Source organism: Solea solea, chromosome 20 (genome assembly GCF_958295425.1).
Source record: "Solea solea chromosome 20, fSolSol10.1, whole genome shotgun sequence".
Lineage (NCBI taxonomy): Eukaryota > Metazoa > Chordata > Actinopteri > Pleuronectiformes > Soleidae > Solea > Solea solea.
In genome coordinates, this window is record NC_081153.1 from 14,429,924 (window position 1) to 14,444,666 (window position 14,743).

General features: G+C 40.9%; 1 protein-coding gene across 1 annotated transcript; it reads left to right on the plus strand.

Annotated features, from left to right (window-relative positions):
* Positions 1–17: 17 nt before the first annotated feature.
* fkbp9 (FKBP prolyl isomerase 9) lies at positions 18–12,866 on the plus strand. The gene is made up of 12 exons (XM_058618720.1): positions 18–105; positions 1,056–1,103; positions 1,270–1,653; positions 3,010–3,155; positions 5,534–5,723; positions 5,798–5,943; positions 6,928–7,117; positions 9,191–9,336; positions 9,521–9,710; positions 10,690–10,835; positions 11,238–11,401; positions 11,501–12,866. Exons 3-12 carry the CDS (start codon positions 1,451–1,453, stop codon positions 11,678–11,680), a joined length of 1,701 nt encoding a protein of 566 aa, XP_058474703.1. The 5' UTR covers positions 18–105; positions 1,056–1,103; positions 1,270–1,450; the 3' UTR covers positions 11,681–12,866.
* The last annotated feature ends 1,877 nt before the right edge of the window (positions 12,867–14,743 follow it).

The window sequence follows — 14,743 nt, forward strand, 5'->3', positions numbered from 1 at the left end:
CACATAAGAATCCTGTGCTAAATCAGTGCTACTGCTCTGTATTTACAGTGAAACTTTAACATCATCATTCATCATAACTCTTGGATACTTGTGCTACACTCTGCGGTAGGAGCCACACGCCTGATGTTGTTATTTAGTTTGATTTTTGGGACCAGAAAGTATCATGAAACACGTCCCTTTAAAGTTTAAATCTACTTCCTCTCATGCACTAATTGGTCCCCGGGGGAGAGTGGATTGTTCCTCCTCCCACTGCCACGTAGAAACATTCCTGCTCGCGCTACCCCCTTTCAAAACGCGACCCGTACACCACAAACACAACAGACTCCATGTTCAGCATCACGTTCAGGATGAACTTTTATGTGCTGTGCCAGTGGTTAGAGTCTCTGAATGTCATTAGGCGGGACTCGATGTGTGTTTTTATTGTGTGTCTGTGTGCGTGTGTGGGTGTGGGTGTGAGAGAGAGGGAGAGAGAGGAGTGGAGACCCCAGTGTTACCACGTTGACACATCTGAGGGGCTGCACTGCGCAAGAGCGATACGTGGTGCCAAACTATCCCATTCAATCCCCAAATCCCACAGTACGTTAAGTTAGCGAGGGAGGTAGAGACACAGACAGGAAGTATTTCAAAATAAGAGCACCACAACGTACGTTTTGACTGAAGTTTATTTCATACATTTAAAGAATTAAACATAAAAATCACTTCTCTAACGAAGATAACAATACAAAAAAGTAATATATAAAGGAGAGAATCTTAAAATATCTGCCTTTCCTTCACAGTAATTCTGTTCACAATACACACTTTATATATGTATACAAAAAAAGAGAGCTTAATTACGTCATGTTTATTCGTATTATGTTTTTAAATATTGTAATTGATCGTGATCCCTTTTTTTTTTAACTAATCTCAATTTGTCTTGACTTCCTACACCGTGGCACTGTTCCTTGAAACTGGTTTTGGTTCTTGGTTTTTAAAAAGATATCTGTTCTGTTAATGTTGTAAATTATTTACATTTTCTTTAAGTTGCTTGAAATAATTATCTTGTGTGCCTTATACAGTATTTGCAGGATGAGGTAATCTACTAGATCATCATGGTGTTTAAAATGGTGTGTAAAATATATATTTTATGAATGTTATATTCCAATATTTTCCTAATATTTGTATTGCTGTGGATTGTTTAGAACCTATTTATTTACATTTCATCTATCTATCTATCTGTTATGATTTTTAATCTTTGCACTGTAACCGGATGTTGTGTTTTCTTGATTGTAGCTTGACACTCGGTCCTTCCTGTGCTGTAACGCTGGGAGGGAGTTCAATCCAAGTCGCCGTAAAGGGAACTGAGGTACCGTGGAGCAGGAAGGCCAAACATACACACTCTCACACACTCTCACACACACAGGTAGTGCTCAGGCTCATCTCCCATCGGTTCCGTGGTTCGTCGATAGTGAAAATGATCCAGTGCTTGCAGGTCATGTTCTTTCTGTCAATTCTGGTGGCGTTCGCCGCCTGCGACGCTCCCCCGGTACCGTTAGACGACATCCTCATTGAGAAAACTTTCGTGCCGGAGCAGTGCGTGCGCGCCGTCAAAGTGGGAGACTTCGTGAGGTATCACTACAACGGCATGTTTCCAGACGGGAAGAAGTTTGACTCCAGGTGAGTAGCATGCAAAAAAACTCCTCTCTCTCTCTCTATCTCTATCTATCTCTCTCTATCACTATCTCTGCAGAGCAGCACAGAGCGGCTACACGGTGCGAACAGCGTGCGCGATGCGTAAAAGTGCGCGTGAAGTGGTTCGCCCCTGAGAGCCACGCAGGCAAGTATTGGACTGAGCTGTGGAGCCACATATGATCGACTCCAGCTCTCCCAGACTTTGTTCATGTGACGGACTTTACAACAATGATATACCGTGATATCATTTTCGTCAATATAAGAATATTTAAAAAAAAAAAAAAAAAAAGTTCACTGCATATTGACATAATGTTAAGATTAAAACCAAATTTGAGATAGAACACATGAATGTTTTGCCTCAGATACTCAACAGGTGTGTTTAATGTTCTCTGACCATAAAGACGTTTAAAACCAACCTGAGCAAAACCTGTCCACCACTGATTAAATCCTCAGTGGTGCATCTGGTCGGCTGAATCAGAAAAATGGGCAAAGTGAGCAGCAGTGATCCCAGCTGCAGACTGCAGACCTTCACTGGTTCCTAAGAAAGTCAGAATGATCACTTCATCACCCCAGGGCACTGATAACAAATGATGTAAATCATGCTCAACACATATTATACTTTGGATATGTGCACCTATTAACCTCACCCAAATTATCAGTACCGATATCACAGTCATGGCGATCTACCAATACCAATATCAGTCCGATACAGCAGCCTTGTCTTTCTTTCTGAACTTTTTCCTTCTTTTATCTCAAAATACCTCATATGATCACTGCATCCCCTACTCACTCTGATCACACAACTTTAGTGATGTATGTTAAACTGAACAGCCTGCACTTAACTATTTAATTGATATGTAAGGATTACAAAGGTGAAAAGTAATAGGTCTTCCCACACCCAACCTCATTGAGCTCAATAGCAAAGCTTTTAAACGCATCGCGGTGTCAATGAACCAGGAGACGCCACACACCCGGAGGTTCAGGTGCAGGTCTTTGAGGTGCAGCAGGGCCCACTTTGGACTGAGCCCGATTCCCTCAAACCATCACATCCCTCAACAATCAGAACTGTCTTATGTGTAAGGGTGGATGGATGGTGGTAAAGTATGTTGAATCTATTAAACAAGTGCAGTGCTGTGAAAAAGCAAAGTCTATTTACTAATATGCCATCCAGTGATTTTGCCCAGTATTGAACCAATACCAACACTGAATATTGTATTGTCCCATTCCTAATTGTTACCTTCGTACAAGCAAGGAAACTTATATGTGTACTTCCATGTCCTTATATAATGTGCTTATATATATATATATGTGTGTGTGTGTGTGTGTGTGTGTGTGTTTCAGTTATGATCGTGGCAGCACCTACAACGTGTTTGTGGGTAAGAAGCAGCTGATCGAGGGGATGGACAAAGCTCTGGTGGGGATGTGTGTCAATGAGAGAAGGCTGGTCAAAATCCCACCTCAGCTGGCCTACGGGAAGAAGGGATACGGTGTGTATATACAAATGCCACAGGCTGAATGAAACATGTCCTCTGCACACGCTGCTTAGAGTCGTCACGATAGATTTTCAGAGGAAGGAGCGCACAGCTGGCACCGCCCGCTGCAACAATAAGAAACTTTAGTAGCAGTAATCAAGGTTTTGGAGTATCAGAGTCTTTCAGGCTGTTCCTTTAGTGAATGATGTCAGAGGGACATCACACAGGACGTAGATCAGCCGTGTTGTAATGTAACAAGGTACAAATACTTTGTTACTGTACAAACTTCACATTGTTTGTTATTTATATTTCAAGCAACTTTCACTTTTACTCCACTACATTTCCTCTAACTATCTTTGTTACTCGTTACTAACAAATCAAATCAGAAGGAATTGAACCCACAACCTTCCAGTTGAAAGACAACTCGCCTGGTCAATGAGCCACCATGGCTCAAGCCTAACTCCTCACTTCTAAAGCTTAAGTACGTTTTATATCAGAAAATGACTTTTGATACTTAAGTACAGTAAATGTCATACACTTTTAGATTTTTACTTAAGTAATATTATAAAAAAAAAAGTGACTTCAACTTCTACCAAAATCATTTTCTGGTAAGCTACTTTACTACTCAATGTAAAGTATTCCATTTAGGTACTTTATACAAGACTGCAGATGGCTGAGCTGCTGAGAGGCAGGCAGATAAACATTCCCATCATGATTTATATGGAAATAAAAAAGTCTGTCGGGTGTGTTTGTGTCAGAACATAAGACGAAAGTGGTTTAAATAGCTGTAGGAACAAGAGAAAATAATGTCATGGTCTGTTTTTATTTAGAGACCTGTGTGTGTATTTGTTACCTCTTAAGGACATTTTCTGGAATAAACACTGACCTTGTCAGAACCAGTAGTCATCACGGAGACCAAAACCTGGCCTCATTTCTGAGGAAGTGGTTAAGTTAAGGGCTAAGATCTGAAATGCTTTTGTTTAGACTGTCCAAATAAATTCATTGCAGTGCCCGAAGAATGTGGGTTTCGGCGTGTGCAGGAGAAATACTTAGATAATGGGAGAAAGAGGGAAGAGAGAGGGGCATGTGTGGACAGGTAAAAGCTCAGGCTGTTAGAATGTCCTCTGTATAAGACGGAACATGAGAAAAGAAAGTAGAGAAATAAGGTGGAGAGAGAGTTTTAACCAGAAAGTGACCTGCCAGCTCATAAGTAGTAAAGATTTACTGTGCTGTCTCTCACACACACTCACTCAAATACACACACACTCACTCACATACACACAGCTGCTGCACTCCTCATGCAAGAGAAAGACCAGAGAGGTTATTTTATGCCAGGGTTGTCCCGCGAGCCTCTGTCCATCCGTAACCAATTTAAACTTTTTTTCAAAGTTTCATTTTCAGTGAATCTGAAACCATGTGACTTACAACTTCCTTAGCTTTATACCAAATTAACCACACCCTCGCCACACATTCGTCTTTTCTCTATTGACTGGGTAGAAACTACTTACCATGCAGTGACAGTGATTGGTTACAGGTTTCACTTTCATTCATAACACCACATTCACATTTGTAAACTATCATTTTATCCTCTATCCTCTTTAACTATTGTCAAACCTTTAAATCACTCGGACCATGGACCATCTGATGTATGTTTTTTTACATGGTTTGATTGGTAGTATGGATAAGGATGCACAATTTAGTTTTGGTTTAACTTATTTGATACTTGCATGGTGAAAAGCAGGCAGTGTGTGTTTTTTAATATAACAAACTAAGTGATGCACAAATGCTCTGGAGAACTGATAAGACAGGCGAACAGGAGTAAGATAATTCAGCTCAAATGTTAGTTTGTGTTGATTCTGATTTTCCCATACTCACAGTAAGAAAGAAAGAAAGAAAGAAAGAAAAAAGAAAGATGCATACAATCTTTTACCTTCCATCTCACCTTGTTACTGTAAATCCAAATAATGTCTTAGCAAATGCATCGATAAACCCTGTATAATCATAAAATCACACAAGAAAGGAAAGTAATAAAGGAATTAGGAAATGAGTGCATTTTATTTAGACCTGAGTTCGAACGAGCCATTTCTTTAAATGAGCTCTAAACAAACGTTAATGGTCCAGTTCTCTTGAAGTTCTTGGGATAAGGCTGATCTTTTTGCCATTTTTTTAATAATCAACCCATAAAAGATATTGATAGTTTACTAACATACGTGTGACAAAGACAGTCGTCAACGTCTCATGTTTGAACAGTTGAACCTTGGACAGTTTAACTTGAATTTGACTGGAGCTGATATCAGAGCAGCTCAGTGTAGAGATGTATCTTCTGTGACAGGGACTGAGGAATGTGAAGACCTCCGGACTGACCTGTTTTCCTTTTTCTCTCCTCTCTGCAGCTGACGTCATCCCCCCCGACTCCATCCTCCACTTTGACGTCCTGCTGCTCGATGTGTGGAACTCCGAAGACGGCGTCCAGATCAACACCTACCACACACCGTCCACCTGCTCCAGAAAGGTGGAGGTCTCTGATTACGTCCGCTACCACTACAACGGCACACTGCTGGACGGGACGCTCTTTGACTCCAGGTTTGTTCCGCACAAAATCTGTTATATAAAAAAAAAAAAAAGCCCTCGCACTCACAAACCTCTCTCCTCCATAGTCACACGCGCATGCGTACGTATGACACGTATGTTGGGATCGGCTGGCTGATCGCTGGTATGGACCAGGGGCTTCTGGGAATGTGTGTCGGAGAGAGACGCATCGTCACAATGCCTCCATCACTTGGGTATGGAGAGAATGGAGATGGTGAGTGTTCACTATTTCTTCTTTATTAATTACACAGTCGGGAAGTGGCGAGCACTGTTGCCTCACAGCAAAAAGGTCCAGGTTCGTGACCCAGGCTGACTGAGGGCCCACGTGTGTGCATGGGTTTTCTGTGGGTTCTCCTTTCCTTCCACAGTCCAAAAACATGCTGATTGAACATTGACCATAGGTGTGAGTATATGAGTAAATGGTTGCAGTAAATGAATGAATGAATGAATGAATGAATAGATAGTCACCAGTCCTTAAAACCCTCCACTCTAGATTATGTAGAAATGAGCTAAAAGTACATTTGAATAAGGTTTTCACAAATGACTTTGTTTGAGTATGCAGGCCGGTCATGTGCAGTAAAACACATTCAACAATTACAACAAAGAATCAAGGTCGAAAGGCTCAGAGATATAATATACTATTTTGACAAATAGAATTGTCAAAATGATCACTACTCAGTCGTACTTGCTTGTCTCCTTGTGCAGCACAAGATGATAGAACAAGATGATTATGTTGCAAGATAGTTTTTTAGGTGACTCTTAGGCATCATCACCTAATCCATGTCCACGTGTACTGAACATGTCAGACTTTAGATTTCATTTAAACTTTGATTGTTTCTTTACATTCCAATCCAATTCAACTTCATTTATAAAGCACAAAGTGCTGTTCACCGACATGACGACAAATACAAAAGTAAAAACAATAAAAGACAAGTAAAAGCCAACACATTGAACTTAGTTAAATGTGTTTTCAGAGAGGACTTAAAACTCTAAACTTCATCTTAAGGACGACTAACAGTGACTGATCTGTCGATCTGAGAGAGCGTGAGGCATGTCGGACAGATACCATGAAGACATTTAAAAGCAAATAAAAAAATGTTAAAATCAATCCAAAAACGAACCGGTAGCCAATGAAGTGACGCTCAAAATTGGATTAATGTGCTCTCATTAACCTTTTTTTTCTGTCCTGTTTCTCCAGGCAGTGACATCCCAGGACAGGCGTCTCTGGTGTTTGACGTCATTCTCCTGGACCTGCACAACCCCAGAGATGGAATCGCAGTGACCAATCAGAAAGTGCCCGAGTCCTGCACAAGGAAGTCCGTCGCTGGTGACTTTGTGCGTTACCACTACAATGGCAGCCTCCTCGATGGAACGTTCTTTGATTCCAGGTGTGTGAACTTGTTCAGTGTTCATCATCACAATCAGACAGTGAGGCTTTACATAGATGTTTGTGTTCAAATATCAGACCAGATCTATACAGTTACATTTTAAATGTAAGTATCTGTAAAAGAAGAACAAATACACATACATTCACTTCCGGTTTGATGCCTGCTGTTCCTACATCAGTCTCAAGGAGGCAGCATTGCTCTATGCACTGAAGACACACTGTGAGCTGAATAGAAACCTAAAAACCACCCTGTGACATTTCCTGCTTACGAACCACAATAATAATGCTTTTTCACCTTATGTCAATTCAAATGACTAGTTACGGTTTTTAACATCATTTCTTAAGTCTCATAAAAGAGCAAAAAAAAAAAACATTGCTCACATTTAAGAAGCTAAAAGAAAAAAACTGATTAATTATCAAATCATAGATTAGCTGTTGCAGGTCTAGTGTGCAGGTGTCACATGTTGATGTGTGTTATAAGTAAAAACGTTGCCAGTGACCAGGGGTTTTGACAACGTTTTAATCTTGCAAGATAGCAGTTAGAGTGCAACAACACATGTTTGAATGCGACAGAGAAGTTCAGGAAATGTTACAGTGGAAGGCTTCTTTTATCCCCCCCCCCCCCCCCACGCCCCCCCGACATACTTCTGTAATTCTGTACTGTCCCTCTCACATGATTATTGTACAGTCAAAGTACAGAAAGTACTGAGCTCAGAGCAGTCTGCAAAAGAGCATTTCTTCTGCTAAGAGGCCAAATGTGTGGCTGTGTTTCCTGTCAGGTACAGACAAGCAGGAGAAAACAAGGCCATACAGTGTCTAACATCAGACTGCAGTTATATTTGAGCAGGCACATAATGTTGTAACATACATAGATATGTTAGGACAAGGTCTAGGGGAAAACCTGATCGCAACAAGAATGTGGAGACTTCCTCTTCTTCCCAAGAAACTGCCAGCAGCACACTAAATAAACAATGGTAAAGGTAAAGGACCAAAATTGTCGTAAATAATGGGGCCTCTTGTACTCAGGATCAATCAGCTCCCAGGATCCACCTAGACTCTCTCAAACACTTATACCTGCAACCCATCACACACTCACATACAGACACATACAAATACTTTTGGTTGTTGTTACTTCGATCATTGACAGTAGGATTTTAAAAAGTAAATTTTGTAAAGTGTGAGTGAGAGCAGTCACACGTCTCCTTTCATTCAGCCAATGCATTTGGGTTCAATCAGCGTTCAAGCATGAAAGAACGACTCACCCACCTTTCTGTTCCTCAGTATTATCACTTTAAGTGGGAGTCGTCCTTATCTCAAGGTCTATAAAGTGTGTATGTGTGTGTCTGCATCTACGGGGCGATGTGTGCCTGGGAATCCACAAGTCACACAGGAAATGATGGTCTTTCCTGTGTTTCATGAGAAACCTTTTGTTGATACACATGAGGTATAAAGCACTATCTTATCTTGCACTGACAGTTACAGCTAATAACTTCCCCCACATCGCTGTGGTCCTAAGTTTCTTAAGTCTTTCTTTGCCGTAAGGATTTACTGCAAACACCAGGAAAACTGGGACATGATCGAAAATAAATGATGTGTTGAATGTCTCAAACCTTCTTTATATGTGTATAAAAAATGTGAAACACACTCAAAAAAGTTGGGACTGTTTGCAAGACTGAGTAAGTAACGCCTTTATGGAAAGTTCCACAATAAGCAGGCGACAAGTGAGTGTAAAAGGAGCGTCCACCAAAGGCTTAGGCCACGTCCAGACAGAGGAAATAAAGGGCAAATAATGTCTGTTTGTTTACGTTTGGTGCCGTTTCCCTGCACACATTTAGCAACTTTACAGGCAGTTTTGAAAGCAGTTGGTTTGTTGGCCACCATTTTGTGTCAATCCTTGTGAGGGAATTGTCAGTCACTTCACATCTACAGAACATGGTATTGTGAAAAGAACGGGGGAATCGAACGCAAAAACCGCCGCTGAATGTGCATGAACATCGAGCCCTTGGTCTTATGAGTAGTATTTCTTCATGGCAGTATGACAATAGTGGAGTAACCTGACTTTTCTGCTCCACAGCTACTCTCGCAACAGAACCTACGACACCTACATCGGCCGAGGCTACGTGATCGCCGGCATGGACGAGGGTCTGATTGGAGTCTGCGTTGGAGAGAGACGCACCATCACCATCCCCCCACATCTCGCCTATGGAGAAGAGGGCACAGGTAGATTACATCTGCCTCGGATCTCACATATTTAATACTATTCTTCTTCTATTATTTTTACCTGTAACTCCATTTCCAGTGTTGATTCTTTCCTGCATCCCATCAAAATTGATCTACACTTTTCATTGTTTAATGAGTGTTTTTTTTTCTCTACTTTTTCTTTTTCATACCATGTCTCTCTTAGGCACCAAGATCCCCGGTTCGGCCGTGTTGGTGTTTGACATTGACATCATCGACTTCCACAACCCGTCAGACAGCACCAAGATCACTGTCACGCACAAGCCCGAAGAATGTAATAAACAAACAAAGAAGGGAGACTTTGTCAAATATCACTACAACGCTACCCTGATGGACGGCACATCCATCGATTCCACGTGAGTAGATGTGTTACTTTTTTGTGTTTTTACGTGAATTTTAATGTGCACCTACATACAGATGTCAACAAGTTCACAAGGTAATATTTTTAAGAGTAGCCAAAGCACAAGAAACACATCATGTGAAAAATGGGACAAATCCGTTCACATGAGACATTTGTACATCAATATCCCTACTCTCTTTACATTTGACCTAATAATATGAAACAAAAGTGGTTGCACTTCTAGATCATGTCAACAGGGACGAGGTGTTTTGATGAATATTCTGCATCATCATGGAACTTCACCACTACATGTTGCTCAAACCCACACATGGTACTTTTAGGTAATGCGCTCCATGAAGGGCCATCTGGTCAGTGCAGATTGCAGAACTGTGATTTAGGAGTATTTGTGCTCTACTTCCCCTCTGGATGGAAAACCTCCTCCCCCACACCTCCCTTTTTAAGCTGACCGTTTCTCATGGGTTAGAACTGCCGACCCCTCACTTCAGAGGTGACCCCCTGTTACCTCGAGGCCATCAGACTTTTTCAATAAATTCCATGTTGTTAGTTTACTAAAATTATGTTTGCTTAGCAAATGGTTTAATGGAAGTTATAGCCATGAGGCTCAGTGTGAGTCCTTTTACTGCCGGTTGGGGAAAAACATGGGCAGTAGACTTGTTTTCATGAGCATTGGCTGTACCAACAATCAAGTGAGCATAGTCAATATTAATATACACACGGTATGCTAAATATGAATCTTTTAAGATAGGCTTCAAAGACTTCAGGTGTGATTTACAACAGTATCATTCTTTAAAACCATTTTTCCTGGAATTATCAACAACAGGTGTTGAAGTGTTGAGTGAGACACAAGACCGACTATGCAAATGCTAAAGATGCAGACAGTGTCCCAGCATGTCACCCTTGCCTCAGGAGAATCAGGAGGCACTGTGTTAACGTATATGTGTCACTTACAGTATATGTGACCTCATTTGTTTCAGGCACAATTATGGGAAGACATACAACATTGTCCTGGGCGCCAACCAGGTGGTCCCAGGGATGGAGGATGGACTGTTGGACATGTGTGTGGGAGAGACGAGGCACGTTGTTATTCCCCCTCACCTGGGCTATGGAGAGCGAGGAGTCAGTAAGTCAAACACAACGTCCTGTTGTCCTTGTCGAGCAGTCAAAAAACGTACTCTGAAAAAATGACAATGAGGGCGCTAAAGAGCCCACACTGAAATTTAGCTTATCCTCTGGGTTGGGGGTAAAACCCCTCCCCTGACCCGCCTTTCTATGTAACATGATATTTTCATTGGTTCCACTATTAGCATTTACTCTCTCTCTCTCTGGGTTTGAAAAACACGAGCTGGTCCCTCTGACCACGTTAGACCCTTTTGAGAAGCATTTTAATCATTTCTTTTGGGCTCATAGCTTCAATTATCAATTAAAAGTGTGCGATAAAGCCCAAACATTCATTTTTAAAATGCAGTAATGTTGTAGAACGTTTTTCAGTAGGCCGTGTGTGTGTGTGTGTGTGGTTTTGCAGCTGATGAAGTCCCAGGGAGCGCAGTGCTGGTGTTTGACATCGAGCTGGTTGAGATGGAGGAAGGACTTCCCGACGGCTACATGTTCATCTGGAATGACGACGTGTCACCTGACCTCTTTGCAGAGATGGACAAAGACCAAAACAAGCAGGTGGAGCCCTCTGAGGTACGAGATGACCTGTTGTTTGTGATGTAATACTTTTTTTTTTTAAACATGGAAACCTGTCGTATTTCACCCTCTGTGATTTCTCCTTTGCCTCCACAGTTTACGGACTACATCATGCTGCAGGTGAGCGAGGGCAAAGGTCGCCTGGCGCCCGGCTTCGATCCCTACCGCATCATCGACAACATGTTCTCCAACCAGGACCGTAACGGAGATGGAACAATCACAGAGGCAGAGTTCAAACTTAAAGCGGATGAATCCACCACCCACGATGAACTATGACGGGAGTGAATGTAAAACTCGGATGAGGGTACAGGAGGGGAGGGTCAGACAGTTTGGGAAATGTGGGTGATATAGTTGAAAAAGGGCGGGGTTGTATGTGTAAGTTAAGCAAGTGTGGAGTGATTGTTTTATTTTAAGGACTGACATGATAGTAGACTCATGTCTTGTCCTTTTAGACACAGTTTAAGAGTCAAATGTGTCAATTAAAATGAAAAGTTGCAAAGAAAAGACCTAATATGAGGACTATGAAGACAATGTTGTGTTTTAAGTGGTATGTTTTTCGAAGGGTATAAAAGCACTCCTGTGTGATAGAACAAACCTCACTCCATTCAGTCTTGACATCTGTTGTCATTACCTCTGCTACGGAGGTTGTGTTTTTATTTGTCTGTTTGTCTTTGAGCGGCGTTACTCAAACGTAAAGAGCAGATTTGGATCAGGTTATGGTCTAAGGAAGAAACTAGAACATTTTGTTGGAGATCTGGATCCAGATCCAGGATTGAAAAGAAAAAAAATGGGTCTTGGTGGAGATTTTGCGCTCTCTGAGTACTTTCTCTACTTAATAACATGTTGTTGTTGTTGTTGTTGTGTGAAACTTCTTTCTCTGGGTATTGTATTGTCTCTTTTCCCTGATATTGGACAGTCTTGTCTTACAGAAGCATCACTCACAGTGATATACTGTACTTATTTATAGGTGAGAATAAGTGATAATGTGAAGTGAGAGCTTTCTGTTAGAATGACATTTCTTTTCACACCATGTACAGAAGAGCAACCAAACAATTCTGAAAATACATGACATTATATATTTGATTTCTCACAGAGGAATCATGATGCAATAGCACATATCCTAACTCTTTCCTTTCTTATATTTAATCAACTTTACTGCCTCTCCACATCTTGTTGATTAAATTCTTACTGGTGAAATTTACAGGGTCCAATATGAGTATTTGCCACCATTTCCAATCTAGAAGCCTATTGGTGAATGACTTCACCAGACACACGTTTACTGTTATTTGTCGTGGTTATTCCATCGCTTGTTTTTGTCTGCATCCAAGTGTCAGAGTGAGTGAATGAGTGTGAACGTAGTTTATGTTTTACTTTTTTTTTTTATTCAGGAAACTGCTGAGGCTTGATGATTTCAATGTAAGCAGCTCAACCTCTAATTAAATGACCTGACCTACAGAAAACACCTTTGGATTGTGTTTATTTGTCCTTTTGCTGAGTGTCATGTCTTTATGTTCCCTTTTCCTTGCATTGGCTTGATCTTCTGAAAAGGTTAATAATCGTCATTCATGCCGAAATCTCCAAACAACTGCCTGCCGAAGATCAGCTCCATCCTTTTAAAGGTTATCTGACATCATCATCCTATACATCCCATTTGTCCATTTTCGGTATTCTATCGTAGTATAGAAGCCACCTGGTGATAGAGAAGACCAAAATGGTCCCCCTCTGTCTCCCATTGTCCAGGTGACACGTCCCTGAAAAACAAGTGTAGTTGCTAAGTCCAAACAAGGCAGTGTCCAGGCCTGACCTATAGACCTCTGTTGTAAACCTGTTGTAAAACTGTCGATGCATCTAAACCCTGAGAGATCACCTGTTTGCTTCTCAATGCAATGAAATGCACGTCTTTAACACATTCAAGACAAAACTTAGCTGTGTTAATGTGTTCATCTGAATCAGATTCTTCAATACCTCCAAATGTTTCTCTGTTATTGTGATAAAACAGCTGAAACCCCTCCATGGCGTTAAGGTCTTCATGTTCTTGGCTCATGTTCCTGGTCAAAGCATTATCTTCCTGGCTCTGTCGTGGTGGGGTTTCTTGGGAAAAATCAGTTTTTATCTTGATAAATCAGCTATTTGTTGCAGCAAAAATAATAAAGAGTCTGGATCCACAATCAAACACCTAGGTGAGCACACAGCAGGACGCTGTGACACTGACTTTACAGTCGCTGAGCATCCCTCATTTATACACTGAAAGTATCCCCCTCACTTCCCCGTCTTTCTCTTGTTGATCTTACGTCATGTGTTTTTCCCCATTAGCTCATGCCCTGCTGTCCTAAAGGTGTCTTAGCTTCTGTTTTCTTCCCTTTTTTTACATCATGGCTCTCAGTAAACTTTCTGTGACTTCACACACGAACATAGTTGCTCAGTGACCTCTGTGGTGTGCTCTTTTTTGCAGCATCTCTGCAGCACGCCAGCTTAATATGGAGCAATACAAAAGCAGTTTACATTTATAAAGATATACAAAACAGAGTACATTTATAAGAATATAGATTATTATTAACTTGATTGTCATTATTTTTAGACTGATTTTCCTCATCACGAGTAAACTCATACACGAACATAGTCGCTCAGTGACCTCTTTCAGATGCGCCTCTTTGCAGCATACCAACTTAATGTGTAGAAATACAAAAGCAGTTTACATTTATAAATATTTACAAAACAGAGTACATTTATAAGGATATAGATTATTATTAACTTGATTGTCATTATTTTTAGACTGATTTTCTTCATCAGCTCCTTCAGCTCCTTGTTTGGTTCTTTGACCTTTGTCGTTTCTGCAAACACGTGTCTTTTAAACATTCTTTTCATCAGCAGAAGTATTAAGCTTCTGCATGTTTTTCAGTTTTAGTGACCTTCAGCACAAATATCTGTTTTCCATGCTCATTAATAGTGGCCTTGAGTTTTATCATCAAGGCCACTACTAGCTCTTGAGCTGTCCTTAGGTTTGTGTTAGCGTGAGAAAATGATTCACTCATAACAGACTGAGTGGCTATGCATTTCTCTCAAACTATAATCAAACTCTTATTCTTATTGAATATGTCAACTCTGCAGAAACTCTCCCTCTACATTCTCATGCTCCCTTTGAACATACAGTACATGTTCTAATGCATGACAGCAAATGTGACAACATGTTTGTCGGCTCTCTCATACTCCAGAAAACACCTGGGTTCTCTCCCATCAGATTTAAGCATCACTTTGTTAACTTCCTTTTTGGCTTTTGTTTGGATTCTAATACATTTCATATATGTGTATGTGAGGGCCTCCAATTCAAAGGAAACCTCA

Coding starts and splice junctions, on each gene's coding strand:
- fkbp9 (XM_058618720.1), top strand. CDS start 1,451: ATGATCCAGTGCTTGCAGGTCATGTTCTTTCTGTCAATTCTGGTGGCG. Junction 1,654..3,009: donor GGGAAGAAGTTTGACTCCAG/GTGAGTAGCATG, acceptor TGTGTGTTTCAG/TTATGATCGTGGCAGCACCT. Junction 3,156..5,533: donor CTACGGGAAGAAGGGATACG/GTGTGTATATAC, acceptor TCCTCTCTGCAG/CTGACGTCATCCCCCCCGAC.